Here is a 22,926-nt window from a genome sequence, read left to right as displayed (position 1 = left end):
TTCCATCCTACAACGGTTAAACTTCATTGAGCTACAAATGTATCCTCAGCAAGTAAAAAAGTAAGGCCCAGACACACAATTCGAATGAATGGAGAGACAAAGTTCTACAAATTTACTCATTGAAATTGAGTCAAAGTTTATTTGTGGGTTCACGCTATGTTACACGATGATCGCACAGTGTGTGCATGATACAAATACTTGTCGATTCCTAACGTTCACACATTGGACGCACAAAACGAACGATTTGCCATAGCTATCGTGGTTGATATACATTTTTATGTGTGCACGATGATGTGCAGATGGTATTTTCGGTGCGTTGTGTGGCCACACATCAGAATACTTAATATCGAAATGTTACAGACTTACGGTTCTAATGAAGAAGTAATACAAGTGTAAATGATGGCTGTCGACCAATTATGCCAAAATAAAAAAAACCAAGAGGACCAAGGGCCTTAGCGGTCACCGAGTTATTTTATAGGTACTGGTAGCTCAATTTCATTATTGAGACCTGATGTGGAAATCAATATGTAAAACAAGTGAAATTCAATACTTGTCTGGTCACCAATGGTTTAGATACTTAAAAACTATTCAAATAAATCATTTTGCTTTTGAGAAATATATTATCTATTGTTATTTAACCAATTTTCCTCCCTGGCCAACCCCTGGGATAGGTCAGGATCTTACTTTCTGATACTATTTGATTTCAATTTCAATATAATTATTCCAACCAAGTTTGAATTATTTCTTGCTGAAAATGGACAACACTTGTTTGTAAAACATCAGAGTCTGATGAAGACTTTTTAACTTTTGATTTTCACCATTTTGGCCCCACCCCTCCAGCCCCTGGGGATGGGTCAGGATCTTATTTTCTCATACCGTCTAATTGCCATCTGGCACCATAACCGTTCCAACCATGTTCGAATAATTTCCTGCTAAAATGGACAAATTTCATAGCAAAAGTGTTATTTCAATATGAAAACTAGTCAACTTTACCCCCTCCCCAAGGGGGAACGGATGGCATGGGGGAAATGAAATTGAAAAATAGATAAAGCCCCTGATGGAATTTTCATCCATGCACAAAATTTGATTGTACATGTAGTACATAAAAGTCTAAAGAACACTTTTGAAATATTGGTTAATTTTCTCNCCCCCCCCCCCCCCCCCCCCTCTAGATATGGGGCAGGAATTCCAATTTTACTTTGTAATACCCTCTTGCACCAAGGATGATTCTGACCAAGTTTGAATAAATTCTTACTGAAAATAGACAAAATATATCCAAAAATGTTATTCCCTATATAAACTATAGTAAACTTTACCCCCTCCCCAACGGAGAACGGATGACCTGGGGGTACTGAAATTTACACTTTAAAAAATCCCTGCTGATCTTTCCATCCATGCAGAGAAATGGACTGTAATTCATCTGAATCTGGAAGGGAAAAACAGTTTTTTAAGTATTATTTAATTTCCCTTTGGGGCCCCGCCCTAGCCACTGGGGTTAGGACAGTAATCCCAATTTTACATTGTAATACCATCTTCCTCCAAGGATGATTTTCACCAAGTAGGAATAATTTCCTACTCAAAATTGACAAAACATACCCAACAAGAAGCCCATGGGACTTAATGGTCACCTAATGTATTTATACAGAGAGTTGATTTTGTTTTTAACACGAACAGAAATATTATTTAGTGACAAAAAACAATAAAACCACCTTATTCAATATCTAGCATACAGATTTAAGACTAAAAAGTATTTGAAACTAGCACCTCTGATTCTAAACAAGAAAAAATGAAGAAATTTTAGCACACTGACTCCTTTGGGCCCCACCCTACAGCCCTTGTGGGTAGGGCTGGCTCAAAATTTTCAAAGTATCAAACTGTCAACTCAGGGTTATAATTCACATGTAATATTCAAAGTAGCATTTGCCATTATAAACCATAATAAATTTTGTTGGTCCAAAATGTGATTTCCCTATATAAACTATAGTAAAGTTTACCCCCTCCCCAGGGGCAAACGTGAGACCCCAGGGTCAAGAAATTCACAAGTTTGGTAGAGCACCTTAAGACCCTTCCATCTATGAAGAGTATTTGATTCTACCATATCTGGGTCTTGAGAAGAAGATTTTTGAAATTCCAGTCAATTCAACCCTTTTTGGCCCCACCCATCAGCCCCTGGGGGTCAGTCAGGGCTCATAGGTGCATACTATCAAACTGCTACCTAATACTGATAATGCTAACCCAAATTGAATTACTTCCAATGGAAATTAAACAAATGTTGGTCCAAAATGTGATTTCCCTATATAAACTATAGTAAAGTTTACCCCCTCCCCAGGGGGAAACGTGAGACCCCAGGGTCAAGAAATTCACAATTTCGGTAAAGCACCTTAAGACCCTTCCATCTATGAAGAGTATTTGATTCTACCATATCTGAGTCTTGAGAAGAAGACTTTTGAAATTCCAGTCAATTCAACCCTTTTTGGCCCCACCCATCAACCCTGGGGGGTCAGTCAGGGCTTATATGTGCATACCATTAAACTGCTACCCAATACTGATAATGCTAACCCAAATTGAATTACTTCCAATGAAAATTAAACAAATGTTGGTCCAAAATGTGATTTCCCTACATAAACTATAGTAAAGTTTACCCCCGACCCAGGGGTAAACGTGAGACCCCAGGGTCATAAAATTCACAATTTTGGTAGAGCACCTTAAGACCATTCCATCTATAAAGAGTGTTTGATTCTACCATATCTGGGTCTTGAGAAGAAGACTTTTGAAATTCCAGTCAATTTGACCCTTTTTGGCCCCACCCATCATCCCTGGGGGGTCAGTCAGGGCTTATATGTGCATACCATTAAACTGCTACCCAATACTGATAATGCTAACCCAAATTGAATTACTTCCAATGAAAATTAAACAAATGTTGGTCCAAAATGTGATTTCCCTATATAAACTATAGTAAAGTTTACCCCCTTCCCAGGGGTAAACGTGAGATCCGAGGGTCATAAAATTCACAATTTTGGTAGAGCACCTTAAGACCCATCTATGAAGAGTGTTTGATTCTACCATATCTGGGTCTTGAGAAGAAGATTTTTGAAATTCAGTCAATTTGACCTTTTTTGGCCCCACCCATCAGCCCTGGGGGGTCAGTCAGGGCTCAAATGTGCATACCATCAAACTGCTACCCAATTCTGATAATGCTAACCTAAATTTAATTACCTCCAATGGCATTTAAACAAATGTTGGTCCAAAATGTGATTTCCCTATATGAACGATAGTAAAGGTTACCCCCTCCCCAGGGGCAAACGTGAGACCCCAGGGGCAAGAAATTCAGAATTTTGGGAAAGCACCTTAAGACCCTTCCATCTATAAAGAGGGTTTGATTCTACCATACCTGGGTCTTGAGAAGAAGACTTTTGAAATTCCAGTCAATTTGACCCTTTTTGGCCGCCCCCCTCAGGCCCCTGGGGGCCAGAGACCAAACCGGCAACTGTTTTTGTTGAGCTTTGGCCATGGAAAGTTTCTGCAAAATTTCATTGAAATTGGTTCAGGGTTCAGGTCGAAAATGTAAATTGTTTACGGACGCACGATGGACAACGACGGACAAAAGGCGATCGCAATAGGTCACTTGAGACTTTGTCTCAGGTGACCTAAAAAATGTTATTCCCAATGTAAACTATAGTAAACTTTACCCCCTCCCTGGCCCCTTGAGTTGAGGTAGGAATGCCAATTTTACAATTTTGTAGCCTCATCTACCAAGCATGATTCTGACCAAGTTTGAAAATATTCCATGCACTGGTTCTTGAGAAGAAGTTAAAAAGTTTATGCACGATGCACCACGTACGACGACAAATGGAAAGCGATCAGAATAGGTCAGGTGACCTAAAAACCTGGAAATGTTTCTTTTTCTTTCTTGGTCCCTTTCCCAACACTGTTTCTCTGTAAAATTATTAAATACCACTACAAAATACTCAATATTGACAACAGTTTTTAATTGAACTCAATAACAGATCATTGAATATAACAAGCAAACCTTATTTAACAGCAACAAGGATAATGACCAAACAACTATAAGAATTACCATTCAGCCATCACATATATATATAGGATCTTACACGAGTTTCCATTTCATATGGGATTGATGAAACGAGTCTAAGAATTTTTCAGTTTAGCGTGGATCTGGCGAGCTAAAATGAAAAATTTGTGATGGGTTTCATAAATTCCATATGAAATGAAAACGAGTGTAAGATAATTTTTATCACATAATCAAAATTTGTGGCATTTATTCATGTAAAACGACAATTTTCATGCAACCTTGAAATGTAAAAAGCCGCGATTTTTACTTCAGTGCCTAAGTCTATGACGTCATGTACTTGTCCTAGGCGTGACATCACAATTGAAACAATTGAAACTTTCAACCAATCACAGGGCTGATAGGTAAAAATATGACATGGGTATATTCGCTTGATAACACAGCATATTATTTGATAAACCTTATACTCCCATTTCAACAATACATGTTGTTTCCTGCCTCATCATTAAATTGAAAATAAGAGACCTAGATTGGTTTAAATGAACAGTAAAAAATAATACTGTGACTTTATCGTTAACTGTCATCATTACCTAATTAAAAAATAAAATGATTCAAATAAAACCTAACCACACAGAGACTCCATATTAAGGTATCTGATACAAACTAGGTAGTCTAACTTTTGTGTCACAAATGAAACATGTACTGTTTTGGGGCCTACACAATGGCATCTGCTTCACAATAACGATCATAATTATCTCGAAATGAAGAAAGTTTAATGATCAATTAACATCGAATTAAATAATATACTATCATTTTACCCATTTATAAATGTGCCATTGTTCTATGCCAGGCCGTTGTTGTTACGTTCGACCTTACATTGGATATATATGTCGGGTATATGTTTGTGACTTGATTAACACTTTGCCGAAATTTTTGCCGATAGTTCAAACTCACGCTTATTTTCTGAAGCATAATTTCGTATAATCAGAACAGGTTCATCAATATTTATTTGATTTTGTTCGAACTGACCGAAGGTTTACCGTATATACATGTTATATGTTAAGTAACTTCCCAAAGGCTGACTGGATAAATGACATTATAGCTTAACTGGACCCCACTGACAGAACAGTATAGATAAAGAGATATATTTATAACATGAAAAAGAATAAAAGACATTGTGTCTTTATTTATATTTATAGATATCATTATATTACTGTATACTAGAAAATTTTCACTGCAGTTCAATTTTTGCCATTTTCGTCCTCCAAAACAAGGGTGGAATTATCATCACAGCCAACAGGACTAAACATTATGCAATATACATAGCAGTCACATATGGAGGGCGGAATTAACACTCCGCGAATATTACCAGCAAGGACGAAAGTTTGACCGGGCCAAGATTTCCCAGTATAGTACATAATGTATGGTCTATGATCAACTTACAATTACACGGTGCTTTAGCAGAGTCATCATTTTGAATTGTTATGGTAGGTGACAACATCATCAGTCAAAACCAAGATATTTAGCTCAGCACATCAAGTCTTAACATCAGTTGTTGGATATTTACATTATAAACTTAACAAACGATTACACTGTTTATACTTGTCAATGCAGAATTATAACTATACATTACAGGCCTTGATCATGTCTTTTATCTGACAAATATGAGTGGTTTCACTATTTTCGTTTACCCCTCATGAATCTTCATAAATGTTTTGACTAGTAACATTAACCCGTATACATTTTGTAAGATAATGAAAATTTAAGTGAAAAACAGTACAATTGGAATATCAGCATACTTATGGTAATTCTTAGTTGTTAACTGTATTTCTATGACAGCATCTCCAGATAAGCTTGCACAGCATTCTACAAAGTCTGCCCCCATCAGTGTTTCTATGACAACACTCTAAGATACATATATATGTTATGTCACTTACACTCTCTGCACTCCTGGAACATGTCATCAAAAAATTGAAGGGATGCAGCTAGCTATCTCTAGGCTAGAGCGACAACTAAATCTTATTTCAAAGCAGGTCAATTTACTGTTACACTACCATGGGATTTATCTGATAGTACATACATCAAAGGGAGGCCATGGATTTTGCTGCGACATATCCCAGAGGTGCAGAGAGTGTAAGCGAGTTTTACCCCTGTATTATCGTAGATGTGAGGTACATAACATTTAGAGTCCCTTTTTTACCAGTTTCTCTGTGATTATGACACCACTTTGAGGAACACAACATTCTGTAGAGAGTTTCCCTCCACAATGCTATTTACTGCTGTCTGCGACTCACTTTGGTCTCCGTACACAATCTGCATGACAGTGGTATTCTGTCCCCTGGAAACCGTCTGTACTTCCTGTGCTATCTGTTCTATGTAGCCCGAGTTCTGATCTTCTTCGCTGATTTCCTGTGCGTACTCCGAGCTCTGAACTACTTCTGTGATCTGTTGTATATAATCAGAGTTCTGAACTTCGCCGGTGATTTGATGTATGAAACCCGAGTCGTGAACTTCCTCCGTAATTTGTTGTATGTATGCGGAATCCTCGACATCTTCTGAGATATGTTGTAGGTAATCAACATTCTGATCTCGTGTCTTTGGTACTTCGATTGTCGCTTCCCGTTCAGTAGAGGCAATAGTTATCTTTTTTGGTCCACTTACTTTGAAATGAATGCCTTCCACCATTCCATCCTCGCCAGGCTCAATAGTGATGCCCTTCTCCCCACACCGCTCCTGGTGCTTTCTGGTACGTAGGTGTCGCCGCCACTTGCTTCGGGACGATATCTGACAGTGACACATGAGGCAGGTGTGGACTTCGGACCTCTGGTGAACGGTACGAACATGACGAAGCAGGAGTGTATTCAGACTGTAGCTCCGTGGACAATATTGGCAGTGAAATGGGCGTTCACCCGTGTGCGTTGTCATGTGACGCTCATAAATCTGCTTGGAGCTGCAAAGTTTTCCACACAAATCGCACTGCCGTACCTTGAACTTGAGACTGCTGATGTCATCGACGGTCAGGTGACTATTGACCATGTGACCATTCAGACCGTCCGTGCTGCGGAACTTAACTCCGCACTGTTTACACTGGTACTTCTTGTCTTTGATGTGAGTTCTCTTGTGCCGACGGAGTGTCTCCTTCAACGTGAAGCACTGACCACAAATCTCACACTGGTATGCCTTCACGCCACTGTGTACTGGCAAATGGCCGAGCAGATTGACTTTTGTTCGGAACCCTTTATGACACACCTCACAGACAAATGGCCGCAAGTCGTTGTGCCATGCCATGTGAAGTGACAGAGAATGTCTGTTATGCAACATCTTACCGCATATATCACAAACATACTGGCGAGCCCTTTCTCTGTAGTGTCTATCCTCGTGTTCCATGCAGGCTATCTTGTCTGAGAACTCCTTGTAACAGAGGCGACACCTGGTTTCACCCTGAGTCGGGTGTTTTTGCCTCAGATGCTGTGTAAGTCCGCTACGAGTGCTGAACAGGGCACAACAAAACCGACAAATGCTGTATCGTTCACGGTGAGTGTCCATGAGATGGCGCTGTAAATATCTTGTCTCCGTGAAGCATTTATTACAACGATGACAGCTGTAGAATTTCGAAGCCGTGTGCGTGGCCATGTGCTTAGTCAACTGAAAGTTGTTGACATATGTTCGACGGCAGATTTTACACACATATTTTCCCGCATCTTTTGTGAACAAACCTCGCACATCCTTATGACACCGAGTACAGATGATACTAGTACTATCCTCATCCAATGTTGCGTTTTCTTTCGAGGTAGTTTCCGTTGCTTCAGGGGAATTCCCCGATACTACTGACAGATTCCTTGCAGCTTCAGAAGAACCCTCTGTAGCTTCAGGGGAATTCATTTGAACAACAGTAGAAGATGACGCATCTCCTTCGGTAGTGCTTGTATCACCTTTGGAAGCTTCCGTATCTTGTGAAGAAGCCTGCGTCCCAGCAGTGGAATTATCTGTAAGAGAACTAGATACATCATCAGCCTCACGGTTAACATGGCTGTCATCAATGTCCATAGAATCACTAAGATCAGCAACATAGCTACTCTTAATCATGGTATCCCTAACAGATATGACAGCGCCCGAACTCAACCTCACTTTAATGTTTACTGAAGAAGTCTCACCAGTGCTCTCCCCTTTCTTGTCAGAATTATCCGTCTGAGATATCTCCCCTTCATCAGGGTTAACTCTCCCACTATCTGAGGTTATTTCCTGATCATGAGACTTCAAGCTATTATTGTTATTTATCCCTGCGTTTACATTCTCTTTATCCCCTGAAGTTGTCTGCCTCGGAGTGGTCTCCCCTTCACATTTCAATGTTGTTTTGCAGTATCGCTTGTGAGTGCGATATTCCAAATAGTTACGAAAGCTGTGAAGACAAACCAAACAGTCGATGGGTCCCTTTAGTTTATGACATCGTACCATGTGTCTCACACGCTCCCAGTCGTACAGGAAGTCAGCCTCGCACACAGTGCATGTGAACCCAGAGGACGGGGTCATTACATGGCGCTGGCGATGACGTAGGAATTCAATGGAAGACACAAACATTTTTTCGCAGGTGTCACATGTGAATTTTTCCTGACCATCCATCAAGCTGGTCTGCACTTCCAGCTTCACACCAGGACACAAACCACTCATCACGTGTCTTTTTAGAGTTATTTTACTAGAAAATACAAAATCACACGAACCGCACTGGAATGTGCCTTTCTGACGACGTCTATTTGTGATGACAGCTGGTGCAGGGTTGTCCGTTGTCGAGGCAACAGTCTCAGTATCCTCCTTTTCAATTTTGATACTAGATAGTTCCACAATATTTGATGATGTTTCATCATTGATTGTTGACCTTTCACCTCCAATGATAATTTCACTTCCTGCCGACAAACGACTCAATTTATCTGCTTCAATTTCTGCGACCCTGTCTGTTGATTGGTCCGAGGCCTCATCAGAAACCTTTTCTTTATTGTTTGAGGCGGGACTCAATTTCCTTTTAATCTTTTTCGCCCTGCATGATTTACTAACACGGTGTTTGTTCATGCCTCGGGGTAGGATGAGCGCCCCACACAGACCACACTTAACCAGCCTTTTTGATTGTCCACCATGCACATCTTTACCCTCAAACATGTCAGAATTCTCTTCCACGTTCCCCATGTCTTCATCACCCGTTTTTGAATCATCCATAGTCTTCTGTTTTTTCATATTTGTATCACAGCCATTTTCATTCAGGTGCCTCTTTAGACTTTGGCTTGACTTGAATGAAGTATCACAATCTTCACACTTAAAATCTGAAGTTATTTCTTTACTTTCAATCACATTCCTATCAACCCCCACCTCTTTTATTCCTGTGTTAGACTGATTCCCAAACCTGGCCTTTTTTGGTCCTCTCCTGGAAACGGTAGCTGAGCAAACGTTGTTCCGAAGATGTCGGTTTAAGGTACCGCGGTGACCAAAGACTGAATCACACTTCTTGCACTTTAAACTCCATTTTTCCTTCAGAGACTTTATGCTTTTCTTGTTAGAAAGTGAATCCTTGTCTGGACGTGATTTTGTTGAAGGTTCCACAACATAATCTTCATCATTATCATCATCAACCTCTTCAAATTCATCTTCATCAGTTACAGCGTCATCTTTTTCTGTTAAAGTTTCATTTTCATCGGGTTTAGATTTCATTTCATTTCTACCCGATGGTGCCCTTGACTTTTTGTTTTCACTAGATAACACTTCAGACTGTTTGTTTTTCTGACTAAGATTGTCCCTTCCTTTAATTTTAGGTTCCTTGCTTTCCTTTACAAGCACATTAGATTCAGTTTTGCAACTTTTTGAGACTTTTCCTCTAACTACACTGAGAGATTTTCCTATGGGAGTGGAATTCTCTACACTATTTTTAACATTTGAAGAACTTTCACCACCTTTCCTGAAGTTTGTTTCATACAAGCTTAGTTTGCTTGGTGTACACAATTTACGTTTTGGTCGTGTTCTTGCTTCAGAACCATTGCTGTCTAACCTCTCGGGTACACAGACTGAGGTATTAACCACACCACAGTCATCCTTGTCATCGTTCTTACCATCCGTTCCATCATCTTTTCTCACTTCAGATTTTCTCTTTTTACTAGCGATGTCTGTTGGCGTTTTAGAGTTAGTGGACTTACTGTTAAAAGTTGTTATTTTATCCTTAGATGTTCTGTTTTTGTTACTCCTTGTTCTACTCTCTAAGGTGGCTGTTCCATTGTCTCTGCCTGTTCTTTCCCCCGTGTGTGTTGTTCCACCATTAGCTTTTTCTGTTGACAACACTGTTTGTTGTTTACTGGTGGCCAATTCATCTGTGACTTCATCATGGCCGCTGTCTCCTAAATCTGCTCGACTTTTGGACCTCGATAGTGTCTTTGTTCCCAAGGAAGCATCCTCTGCAACTTAATAAAGAATACACTACGTCAGGATGAGTTATAAACTTGGGTTAACATCTAAGTTATAATCCTCAGTATGTATATTCCTTGATATAACCCTAATTCTACATCTTCAGTTAGAATTTCCCCGAGTTCATATCACCTACATATCATAGACTCTGTTAATCTAAATTTTTCGTTGCTTTTGTTTTGGAAGAATTTTATAGGTTGAGGATCATCACTTAAGTAATGAATGTTTTCGCAAATTTTGTTATGGTCCTATAACACACTTTGCTATTGATGACAAACTTTTATATATATATATATATATATATATTAATGTAAGTGTGTCAGCAATAGAAATGTGTATAGAGTTATGTTTTATATAGAGGGTGCTCATAGGCTTTGCCTGTTGCCCAATTCCTTTGTATCTAATATCTGAACAAGAGGCCCAAGAGGGCCTGTATCGCTCACCTGAATATTTAAGCAGTCATAGCAAAATATTCTCATTAAATATTATATTGCACTAAAAATATTTCCCTCGCAAACTTTGTTGGCTCCATCTGTTGAAACTACCAGCAAAATATTATTATAAGATTCTATGCTTTTAGATTCTTCTTCAGAAGTTGCTTGACATATTTTTCCCTGTGATCTTGTAAGTAGGTCAATGTCATTTTCCTTCTCAAATTGGTTAGCTCTATTCCAAAAAGCTACCAGCCAAATCTTATGAATCCATTCCTTTTAGTTCTCAAGAACAAATCCATTAAAATGTTGTTGACCTCTGTGACCTCTAAAGTAGGTTGAGGTCATTTTCATTTGCAAACTTTGGTGAGCTCTATCCCGGGAAGTCACCAGCCAAATATTATAATTTTATGCCTTTTAATTCTTCAGAAGAAGCTGTTTGAACTGTTTGACATATTTGAACGCTGTGACCTTGAAAGTAGGTCAAGGTCATTTTCATTCGCAAACTTTGTTTGGCTCTTTCCCAGGAAGCCACCTGCCAAATATTAAGATTTTATAACTACCAGTTCTTCAGAAGAAGTCGTTTAAAGTGTTTGACATATCTGCCTCATGTGACCTTAAAAGAAGGTCAAGGTCATTTTCATTCTCAAACTTTGTTCGGCTCTTTCCTAGGAAGCTACAAGCCAAATATAGAGATTATATACCTTTCAGTTCTTCAGAAGAAGTCGTTTGAAGTGTCTGACACATTTGACTCCTGTGACCTTGAAAGAAGGTCAAGGTCATTTTCATTCTCAAACTTTGTCGGGCTCTATCCAAGGAAGCCATCAATCAAAAATAAAGATTCTATACCTTTCAGTTCTTCAGAAGAAGTCATTTGAAGCTTTTGACATATATGACCCCTGTGACCTTGAAAGTAGGTCAAACTAGTTTTCATTCTCAAACTTTGTTGGGCTCTATCCCAGGAAGCCACCAGCCAAATATAAAGATTATATACCTTTCAGTTCTTCAGAAGAAGTCGTTTGAAGTGTTTGACACATTTGACCCCTGTGACCTTGAAAGAAGGTCAAGGTAATTTTCATTCTCAAACTTTGTTGGGCTCCATCCAAGGAAGCCATCAGCCAAATATGAAGATTCTATACCTTTTAGTTCTTTAGAAGAAGTCGTTTGAAGTTTTTGACATATTTGACCCCTGTGACCTTGAAAACAGGTCAAGGTCATTTTCGTTTTCAAACTTTGTAGGGCTCCTACCAACGAAGCTTTCAGCCAAATATCATGACTCTAGGCCTGTCCGTTCTTCAGAAGAGGTTGTTTAAAGGAAAAGTTGACGGACGAGGACGGACGGACGGACAGACGGACGACGGACGACAGACGCCGCGCCACGGCATAAGCTCACTTGGCACTTCCTGCCAGGTGAACTAACAATAAATATTCTGAAATGAAATGTTTTATTTAGTCATATTTCGAAAACTAAGTGTTGACAACAACGAAGTTGATGACGTCACAAGGATATTGATGACGTTTTAATAGCAAATGTTGTTATAGTTTCACAACAACATTTGCCTTCTCAGTGCAATGCAATGGAAGGATGCAAATGTAAATATAGACCAATGAAAACCATACCTCAATCATATTAAGAGATGACAAGATCCCCAATCAATGTAGAAATATATGGCATTATCAGTAGTTTCATGCTCCACAACATTCATTGTTTTTAGTAACATTTTTTTTCCTATTTGAACCATATATTACAATATTGTCAAAACATGATTATAAACAATAGTGTATTATTCAACATCTTATATATCCACGGATGAAAATTAGGAATTTACAAAATCAGCATCTTTGATTAAATTCCTTTCATATATATATACAGATTTTATTTTACATCAATTTAGTCGAGTGATACATGTAAAACGATAATTTTGATGTTATGATTGTGTATCAGTAAATCCAAGTTAATCATTCATAATTTATGTCAGTATATAATTCTAACTTTACTTACCATCTAAATCTCTTTCACATTTTACAGAAGCAGCCAAGGTGGAATAAATTCCTAGAAATTAAAGAACAAATATTTAATAGAACTCGGATAATATCAACAGGCTTTAGAATGACAATAGTAACATATGACATAGTTTTGTACCATCTGAAGCAGTGTCTTTTCCTTTATGACACCAGATTCATTCCTACAAAATGATAGAAACGCATTGGTTGAGTGGTTAACACTTCAGCCTTCCACACAGGCGGCCGGGGTTCGATTCCCGAAGTCGTCGTCGCACGCATGGAATATCAGAGAAAGTGTTTTTCTCCTGCCCACACGACTCCAACAACCCAGGTGGAGTATAAAATAGTAGAGGTGGATGTTGCGGTATCTGTGATGAAGCATTCAAGTGAGGTGGCACTAAAAAAGATGCCGTTGGAAGCACGGTCCCACTACAAACGGAACACAATACATTTCCAGCAAACACGCAGGCATACACACATAGGGAGATATTAGCCAGGTGCATAGGACTAGTAGTTAGCGCCTGATAGGCCAGCTCCTGCGAATTCCTCAAAAATTGTATATCCTAATTGTATTAATTGTACATCTATGTACTGTGAAGCGCTTTAGAGTGGCTTATGTTAGCTAGATAGGGCGCTATATCAAATGTTGTATATTATTATTATTATTACTGGCAAAGAATTCTTTAGAAAAGAGAGTTCATTTGACTTAAGAGATAAAAAACTTTCATTCAACATAATGATTGTTAAAATGACACGAGGGTTTTCAAGACATTTTCAATTAATAATGATGTTTGGGAATATATTGAAATCTTGGTAATTAAAGGGAGATAATTTATCAATTTAACGAATGAAAATGAGACATGTAATATATGAAGATTGAGCAGCAATTTTCCACAGTTCATACCAACATAAAAATTTCAAATTGATGTACAATACATATATATTTACATTTTGAATATTATAGTTATCATTGATCAAAATATGGATATTGAAGAATCTGTGTCATCAGTACAAAGGAGATTCCTGGAACAGCCTAATGTTTATACCAAAATGTTTGATTCTAAAGATTGCTTTTTATTTGAAGCGAGAGAACAAATTTCAAAATGATGCTGATTAAATTGCATCCATAGCCCTATGAATGCAATTTCTTTGAGTGATGCTTACAGAGGAACTTGTAGTGAAAATGCTAAAAACTTACAACACATGTAAACATTTACTGTCCATTCTGTTCCTCTTGTAGAAACAAATGTCAGTCATTAGTAAGTGATACCAGTTCCTCATTTGATTATTTTAAAAAATGTCCCAGCAACACAAAAATAAATTTTAAAATGCTGTTGCTTCACTCATCAGGGCTTTCTCAAAGAAAAAGCTATAATTTCTTCAAACATTAAATAATGTTGAAATATTGTTTGGACTATATTTTTTTTTTTGTAAATGGTGGAAAACTTAACATTCATATCTAAATTGGAGAGTCTGTTGTAATCCTGGAGTAAATCTGCAAAAATATATATATACTCTTTAATTTGTGCAGCAATGTTAATATTCAATATTTCTTGCATTCTGCAAATATGGAAAAAGAGAAAAAGTTTGTGATGTGCGATTTCTATTATCTTTGTGATAAAGTACTATAATTACATTTCCACTGTAAGTTCCTCTATAAGCATTACCAGGAGACATTGCATTCATTGACCTTTGAACGCAATTCAATCAGAGTCATTTTGGATGAGACAACCATTAAAAGCAAACATTTTGGTGACGTTAGGCTGTTCCAGGAATCTTGTTTGCACCGACAACAGACACTTAAATATCGAAAATATAAGGGAATACCTATATTTCGAATGTAAATAAGGATTGAACAACATTTTTTCAATGTTCATGCAGGTATGGGGGAAAATTGGTTACATACATATATATATTTACCATTATTAGAGCTGTCACGATACACTTTACTCACGATTCGATACGTATCTCGGTATTTGTACCACAATTCGATTATTTCGATTCGATACACTTTTATTTTAAAATATCAACAAAATGAGATATATAAGTCGTCGATACGCGGAAACCCAAAGTGTTTCCACACTTTTTATTTGAAGCTTGCCGGAGCATCACAAATTTTCATTTCCTTACTGCGGTCGACCATTTTGTTATGAATGCTTTGTGAAAATTGCCGATTGGCTGTGGGTTTAGAGATCATCCAATGAAATTGAACGTCGTACAGACTTTTTGGCTGAAGCGGCATACACTAATATTCAGATCGTGACGTATCGAAAATCCTGAAAAATATATTGTGAATCGAATTGAACATAAATAATTGCGGTACAAGTGGTGTATCATGACGCCTCTAACCATTATAAGCCCTAGCAGCCTTCGGGGAATATGCATGTAACCATTTGGTGTTCATACCGGCATGGATTTGAAAATAATGTCTTCAATCCTTATGTAAATCACTATATATCATGTTACTGTGGATACAGACATATGTACTAGTTATGTACATGTGATTGACTTCCATATATAGCTAACCTGAACAGAACTTCTGGAACTCCTGTACAAGCTGTGGCTGGGTCTGAACAAACAACAAAGCATTCTTTGTCCCAAGCTTAGAGCAGGTTGTTCCTCGATCCGATACCCGCAGAAATAGACAATCGTCACCGCTGCACTCCAGTTTCTGACACTGAAATAATCAACAGTTGGCAGAAGGCATGTTAATAATAATTGTAAATAATTTAATCTTGCTTGTACCAAGCATTTTCATTGGCTTAAAAATTGATGTTATCAGTCCATAACGTAAAGAAATGACATCGCCATATGTAACGTCGCTTTTGATTGGCTGATACAGCGGCGTAATAATTTCTCAGAGAAAAGAGTCCATCAATAAAAGTTGATTGTGTATAGTAGATTAAATTATAAGGCTTGACTTGAATATATTTTTCATGTTATGGAGGTATAACACAAGAAAACAGAGTGAACTCTAAATGAGAGTACACTTCTGCTTTTTAAGTTATAGCTCCATAACATGAAAAATATATTCAAGTTAATCCTTAATTAAGTAATCATAATTAGACAGGCTGTATGATACATTAGTTGGAATACCAGGTTTGTCAAATGGCATACAGAAATAAACGAGTTTGTATTTGTATGGTTTGTTAATAAACACAGAAATTTAGTTCAGTTTTATAGGGTATAATGTCCTATCAACAGCTAAAGTCATTTAAGGACATGCCTCCATGTGTGTTGTGTATGTGTGTTGTGTATGTATGTGTGTTGTGTATGTGTGTTGTGTATGTGTGCTGTGTATGTATGTGTGTTGTGTATGTGTGCTTGTGTTTATGTGTGTTGTTTATGTGTGTTGTGTATGTGTGCTTGTGTTTATGTGTGTTGTGTATGTGTGCTTGTGTTTATGTGTGTTGTGTTTATGTGTGCTTGTGTCTATGTGTGTTGTGTATGTGTGTTGTGTATGTGTGTTGTGAATTTTGTATGTGTGTTGTGTATGTGTTGTGAATTTTGTATGTGTGTTGTGTATGTGTGCTGTGTATGTGTGCTGTGTATGTGTGCTGTGTATGTATGTGTGTTGTGTATGTGTGCTTGTGTTTATGTGTGTTGTGTTTAAGTGTGCTTGTGTTTATGTGTGTTGTGTATTTGTGCTTGTGTTTATGTGTGTTGTGTTTATGTGTGCTTGTGTCTATGAGTGTTGTGTATGTGTGTTGTGTATGTGTGCTTGTGTTTATGTGTGTTGTTTATGTGTGTTGTGTATGTGTGCTTGTGATTATGTGTGTTGTTTATGTGTGTTGTGTATGTGTGCTTGTGTTTATGTGTGTTGTGTTTAAGTGTGCTTGTGTTTATGTGTGTTGTGTATGTGTGTTGTGTATGTGTGTTGTGAATTTTGTATGTGTGTTGTGTATGTGTGTTGTGTATGTGTGCTGTGTATGTATGTGTGTTGTGTATGTGTACTTGTGTATGTGTGTTGTGTATGTGTGCTTGTGTTTATGTGTGTTGTGTATGTGTGTTGTGCATGTATGTTGTGTATGTGTGCTTGTGTTTATGTGTGTTGTGTATGTGTGCTTGTGTTTATGTGTGCCGGACGCTTTGTTGGTGTAGTTGCCTCCTAGTGATAGCGCGGATCTGATGCTGGCTTTATAGATCTAGAGCTATCTCACTGAAATACCATGCCGAAGACACCCAGCATAGCATCCGACTGGTCACATTATACTGACAACAGGTGACCTAGTTGTTGCCATTACCCTAAATGCTGAACGTTAACCAAGGAAAAACAAGTACCATTTTTAAGAACTTTGGTAATTAACACAGAGAAGTGAAAAAGTTTCTAAACAGTCTGTATGAAAGGTTCCTTCATCGTCACATATAAACTGGGTACGAAAGGTTACTTTTTTTCAATCACAGCATTATTTTCTCAGTATTAAAGTAAATCTACAGATTTCATTCAACGTGAGTATTTTCTGTTCTAGATAAAGTCACAATAAATGTTTCTTCATATGCTACAGGTATAAAATACAACTTCATATAAATATATCTTCAATTTTTTCTTTAAAAGAATGGTCAAAAATGTATCCAGGGCTACACAATAAGGGTAACCTGATAGTCTGAGACTAGTGAATTTCCAGCTCTGCTAGTGGTATTAAAAACCACTGGCCCTATTCAGTATTGTCTTGGGTCAAAATTTGATATTGCTTATCTTGTTGAATAATATTGGATTATGGAAGTTGCACATGAACTTATAAAAATTGGAAACAACTACCCAAACTGGACTTGTGATGTTTCTTGCCCTAATGTCATGACGTCATATATTAACCTTGTTCAATGGGAGTCTTTTCACTCCACTTTGGTTAACATGGAGAATGCCCCTGCGTCAGACGCTCAAATGACTACGGTTAATTATTGGCGCCAATTTTATTCAAATAAGGCTGTCCCGCCAATGTCGTTTAAAGGACAACGCATATACAAAACTCAGTAAATAAATAAATTATCTAAGAACAGGTAAATAAAATAAGACAATTATTCTATAGTAAAAATGTAAATATATGGATTGAACAGCGGTATGAAAATTTGAAAAATGCCGTTCAATACCTATATCTGGGATTGACAATTCATGAATCGTCTATTTGTTTCAGAATTTCCCCAATGGTGAGGATATGACAGACAATTCTCAATCTTAGAGATGATATTCTTAACTGTTTCCAACCTGAAGCTTGCTTCAAAAGGAGGTTATAGACATTCAAGAAGCACATCCCGAAGGACGAGAATTCTCTGGCAAATACCCTCACCTTAAGTAATGTATCTTTTTAAACAATGTTTTTAGACAAAGATTTTCAGCAATAACATTATTTTTTCCTGATTTGCATGACATTTCCAGTCAAAAGATTTTATAGTTCCTGTGAAAACATAGTATTGTTTCTTTCAAAACTCGATATGACCGAGGAATTATAGGATGTGACAGAGGAATCCTGAACAGGTGACAAGGGAGACAATTCTATGAATGGCCGTTGACACTTCATTTCTAACTCATGATCACTGTCCTTGATTGTTACATGCGAGATAAGCTGTATTTAAAGTTAGCATGTCAAGGAATAAGAAAAAATACTGGCTCGTATGAGCTTTATCTCATTCACCCCTGAAATTACATAATGAACTTTTCCAACCTTTGAATTGGAAGAGTTCATATGTGTATTCAGGGGTGAATGAGTTAAGACTGAAAATGGGCCTTTTTACTAACATAACTGCTTCTACTGTATAACCAGGGTTTTCAGTTGACCCCTGACATAAAGAAGCAATTTTAGAAGTCAAATCAGCTTTCCCATTAAATTTGAAGGGCAGAGTGTCAACATATATACAAAATTTCATTTCAAACCCAAGAGTTCATTTTGGGGAGTACAGAACATATTCTCAAGGTTCTTATATGAAAGCCCTGTATTTCATTACCAAAACTTGATCAGTGAATTTTATAATGTTATGCTATATAAAATCACTTACCTTAGGTTTTGGAATAAAACATGTTTTGTTACTTATCAGTTTTTAATCTTAGTTTCCATAGTGTTGGGAATCGGTTGAAATTTAATGATTGATCATTAGTTACCATTAACCAACCGATGATCGATAAATAATTGTTTAATAGAAATACATAGTGAAATCCTTCAGGCTTCATGCTGTTGTTGCGAGTCACTCGGGCAAATAAAAAAGTGATACCATGTAATTATAATATAAGAAATACCTCTCTTCAAACACTGAATCTGTAATATGTAGTCCTAACAAGCAGCTATGAGCTAAAAGTAAGTCATGCAGTGATGATTCCATCAATTTTACAAAGTAGCTGGGAAAAATGTCTACTGAAAAATATCTACACATTAGCATTCCGACTTAAATCGATCATGGATTTTGTACTCGATTAATCAGTTTGTTAGCCTAACTGACCGATGCTCGACTTACTCGATTAATCAGTTTGTTAGCCTAACTGACCGATGCTCGACTTACTCGATTAATCAGTTTGTTAGCCTAACTGACCGATGCTCGACTTACTCGATTAATCAGTTTGTTAGCCTAACTGACCGATGCTCGACTTACTCGATTAATCAGTTTGTTAGCCTAACTGACCGATGCTCGACTTACTCGATTAATCAGTTTGTTAGCCTAACTGACCGATGCTCGACTTACTCGATTAATCAGTTTGTTAGCCTAACTGACCGATGCTCGACTTACTCGATTAATCAGTTTGTTAGCCTAACTGACCGATGCTCGACTTAGTCGATTAATCAGTTTGTTAGCCTAACTGACCGATGCTCGACTTACTCGATTAATCAGTTTGTTAGCCTAACTGACCGATGCTCGACTTACTCGATTAATCAGTTTGTTAGCCTAACTGACCAATGCTCGTCTTACTCGATTAATCAGTTTGTTAGCCTAGCTGACCGATGCTCGTCTTACTCGATTAATCAGTTTGTTAGCCTAGCTGACTGATGCTCGACTTACTCGATTAATCGGAGCACCACTATATCAAACTTTATTAAAATTCTAAAACTTTCTTCAATTAAGGAAGTGTTCAATTTCCTTGTTAAAAAACATCAATTTGTTTCATCAAAATCATGAGTATCATCACAAAGAAATTCAATCCAGATCCTCTCTGTAGTGTCTTACAATTTGTCCAATGGTTGTCTGGATGTTATCTTCTGACAGGTGATCAGCTGGAGTAGAGTCTGTCTCCATCTCGCCTCATTCCTACAAAGGAAAGGAAATAGATGTTATATATAAGAATGGATTACATAGAATAATTTGCTCAGTTTTACTGTCAAATAAATGTTTGCCCGCTGAATTTCAACCTTGTCTAGTTTAACATTTGTTCCCCCCGTATAAGGTACATAAACAGGAGGCAGGGTCTTGCTCTAAATATGTGGTTTCAATTGTGTAATTTCTTATTGTACATTAAATAATTATGGACTTTTGTGCAGGAGAAAATGATGTAATATGAGCCTGAAAAAGTTATATTAACCGAGGCGAAGCTGAGGTCTATGTCACTTTTTCAGGTTCAAATCACATCATATTTACCAGCACAAAAGTCCATAACTTCTGGAAGGAGCATCTTGGTAAAAATTTGCCGGGGTTGAAACCAACAGTTCGGCATTGTAGCCTTCAAAGACATTGTCAGGGTACTTTGTGTTTTCCTTAAAATAAGCATGGAGGACACACACTGCGTGTTCGGTGGCGTTTTTCGTGTAAACAGCTTCTTTGTCTATGAGTAGTTTTACGATGGTATGTTACAGAGGCGAAGTATTCAACAGCAGCCATCTTCTGTTGTCGTCTGACAGATCTAACTGTGAATGCACTACGACAGTTTGCGGGGAATTTCCATATAGGCTATATTTAGAAATCTATATTCACTGCACAGTATATATGTATGTATGTTTACTAAACATAGTTCAGTTCAACTGGGTGGAAGTCAGTTCCATAGTGGCGGTAGGGTGTTCAACATGTACAGTGATCATCAGGGAAAGCAGAGCAAATGAAAAAATGTCAGCACGTAGGATTGAAATCAAACATTACATTCTGTACCGGCTTCAGTGGTGTTGTTGCTCATCATTTATTTTTTCATAGTCTAGTTCAGTTTAGTTAACTTAAACTGACCCTTATCACAGGCTCAACATTCTGATTAGATACCAGCTGTTACATATATATACAATCAACCAATTAGGCAGTCACAATTTAGGAGTCTCTGATTATCAGTCATTTATTATTTTAAATGACTAAAGTCATTTACGCAGGTATGGAATATATATCCTGTCACTTGAGTATCAAAATACACCAGAAAAGTGTTATATTTATATATGGGTTCGTCTTTATTTGTAAGTTATCTTTATATCTTTGATTCCCATACACAGTGTCTGTGCAGCTCCAGGTTCTGTGCTCCCATATTTTGCATATTGCTGTGAGCATACTACAAAGCTGCAGTTTGCGTGGTCATTTATTCAAACAGCATATGTAAACACTTCATTAACATCTGTGAGGATCTCTCAGGAATCAAGCAAAAAATTTATTTCAGAAAAATCACTCTTCTAGATTATCTTTTTATTTCAAAAGCATAAACTGAAAAAAAAACAGAAAAGAAAAGGCACTTTTACATTATACAAGATTGTACCTATAACCCCTATCACTAGCCCTCTACCAAAGGGTCACGGGTTCGAGGCATTAACAGGGGGCAGTGGCCAGGTACTGGCCACATGGTCAGTCGTGGTTTTTCTCCGGGTGCTCCTGTTAAAGATGTGCATTGATTAGGTTGCCTTACAAGCGTCAGCTGTAGGGAATTTCCCTTTAGCTCTGCGGTAGAGCATCAGGCTGGAGAGCCAAGGGTTGTGGTTTCGAGCCCCAGCGACGGCACTATCTTTATCACTATTTCTCATCCTTCTACAAACTGGTGCCGTTGGCCTTCCCTGTTTAAGGTAGGATAACCCTTGGCGGGGAGTCAAAGAACCTGGGTTGGTGATTGAAAAGGGTGGAATAGTGTAAAAGATGTGCATTGATTATGTTGCCATACAAGCGTCAGCTGTAGAGAATTTCCCTTAAGCTAAGCAGAAGAGCATCTGGCTGGAGGGCCAAGGATCGCAGGTTCGAGCCCCAGCGACGGCACTATCTTTATCACTATTTGTCATCCTTCTACAAACTGGTGCCGTTGGCCTTCCCTGTTTAAGGTAGGAGGTCCCTTGGCGGGGAGTCAAAGAACCTGGGTTGGTGATTGAAAAGGGTGGAATAGTGTAAAAGATGTGCATTGATTATGTTGCCATACAAGCGTCAGCTGTAGAGAAGTTTCCTTAAGCTAAGCAGTAGAGCATCTGGCTGGAGGGCCCAGGATCGCAGGTTCGAGCCCCAGTGACGGCACTATCTTTATCACTATTCCTTGTCCTACTATATACACTCCATTTTTTTATACTACAGCTCAATCTTCACAATGACATTTTCTACCTAGAAAAGGGTTTTTTGTGAGTTTAAGTCCTATGCATAACATTTTGCTGTCATTCAAGAATGTTTACCTGTAAATAAACAGGGATGGCTTATCAAATTGTAAATAAATAAAAACATTATACTTTCCGATTCCAAATGCTCTATATCCTACACAACTCGGTCAGTGATTGAGAATTAGCAATGCATAATCTGCCAGAAAGACAAGTTTTGTGTTGGGACCAGAGGAAACTTGAAACACACCATTGGTCGTGTGACTGAACAGCAACTAGATAGTTTCTAACCTGTTTAGGATTGCACAGTATGCAAGATACCGATAACGTGTGCACCTCCTTGTGAGGTTCTGGCCCTACACGACAGAGAGTAGAATGAATAATCGACATTTCTTCTATATCATTTAAATGAAAATCGAACAGAACTTTCGGGGGTGCTCATTTGTGCAATACATACGTAAATATTTCACTCCCAGCATTGAAATGTGTTGGACATCAAGACCTTTCCGAAGGTAAATTTAATTGAGAAAAACGGAAACACGACGGTGCATTCGGAATCCGGAAT

At 37.9% G+C, this 22,926-nt stretch overlaps 1 protein-coding gene across 1 annotated transcript; it reads right to left on the bottom strand.

Annotated features, from left to right (window-relative positions):
• Positions 1-4,257: 4,257 nt before the first annotated feature.
• Positions 4,258-22,893, bottom strand: LOC110465066 (zinc finger protein 91-like). The gene is made up of 5 exons (XM_021520643.1): positions 22,819-22,893; positions 20,056-20,136; positions 15,433-15,583; positions 12,905-12,955; positions 4,258-10,467 (listed from the first exon to the last, which is right to left on the bottom strand). The coding sequence occupies exons 2-5, from the start codon at positions 20,122-20,124 to the stop codon at positions 6,245-6,247; spliced, it is 4,494 nt and encodes a 1,497-aa protein (XP_021376318.1). The 5' UTR covers positions 20,125-20,136; positions 22,819-22,893; the 3' UTR covers positions 4,258-6,244.
• Positions 22,894-22,926: the final 33 nt, after the last annotated feature.

Source organism: Mizuhopecten yessoensis, unplaced genomic scaffold, assembly GCF_002113885.1.
Source record: "Mizuhopecten yessoensis strain PY_sf001 unplaced genomic scaffold, ASM211388v2 scaffold11049, whole genome shotgun sequence".
Taxonomy (NCBI): domain Eukaryota; kingdom Metazoa; phylum Mollusca; class Bivalvia; order Pectinida; family Pectinidae; genus Mizuhopecten; species Mizuhopecten yessoensis.
Note: the sequence above shows the minus strand (reverse complement) of the source record. Positions and strands in the feature narration are given on the sequence as shown.

Coding starts and splice junctions, on each gene's coding strand:
- LOC110465066 (XM_021520643.1), bottom strand. CDS start 20,124: ATGGAGACAGACTCTACTCCAGCTGATCACCTGTCAGAAGATAACATC. Junction 15,584..20,055: donor AGACAACCATTGGACAAATT/GTAAGACACTAC, acceptor TGATTATTTCAG/TGTCAGAAACTGGAGTGCAG. Junction 10,468..12,904: donor ATGTGAAAGAGATTTAGATG/GTAAGTAAAGTT, acceptor TTCTTTATTAAG/TTGCAGAGGATGCTTCCTTG.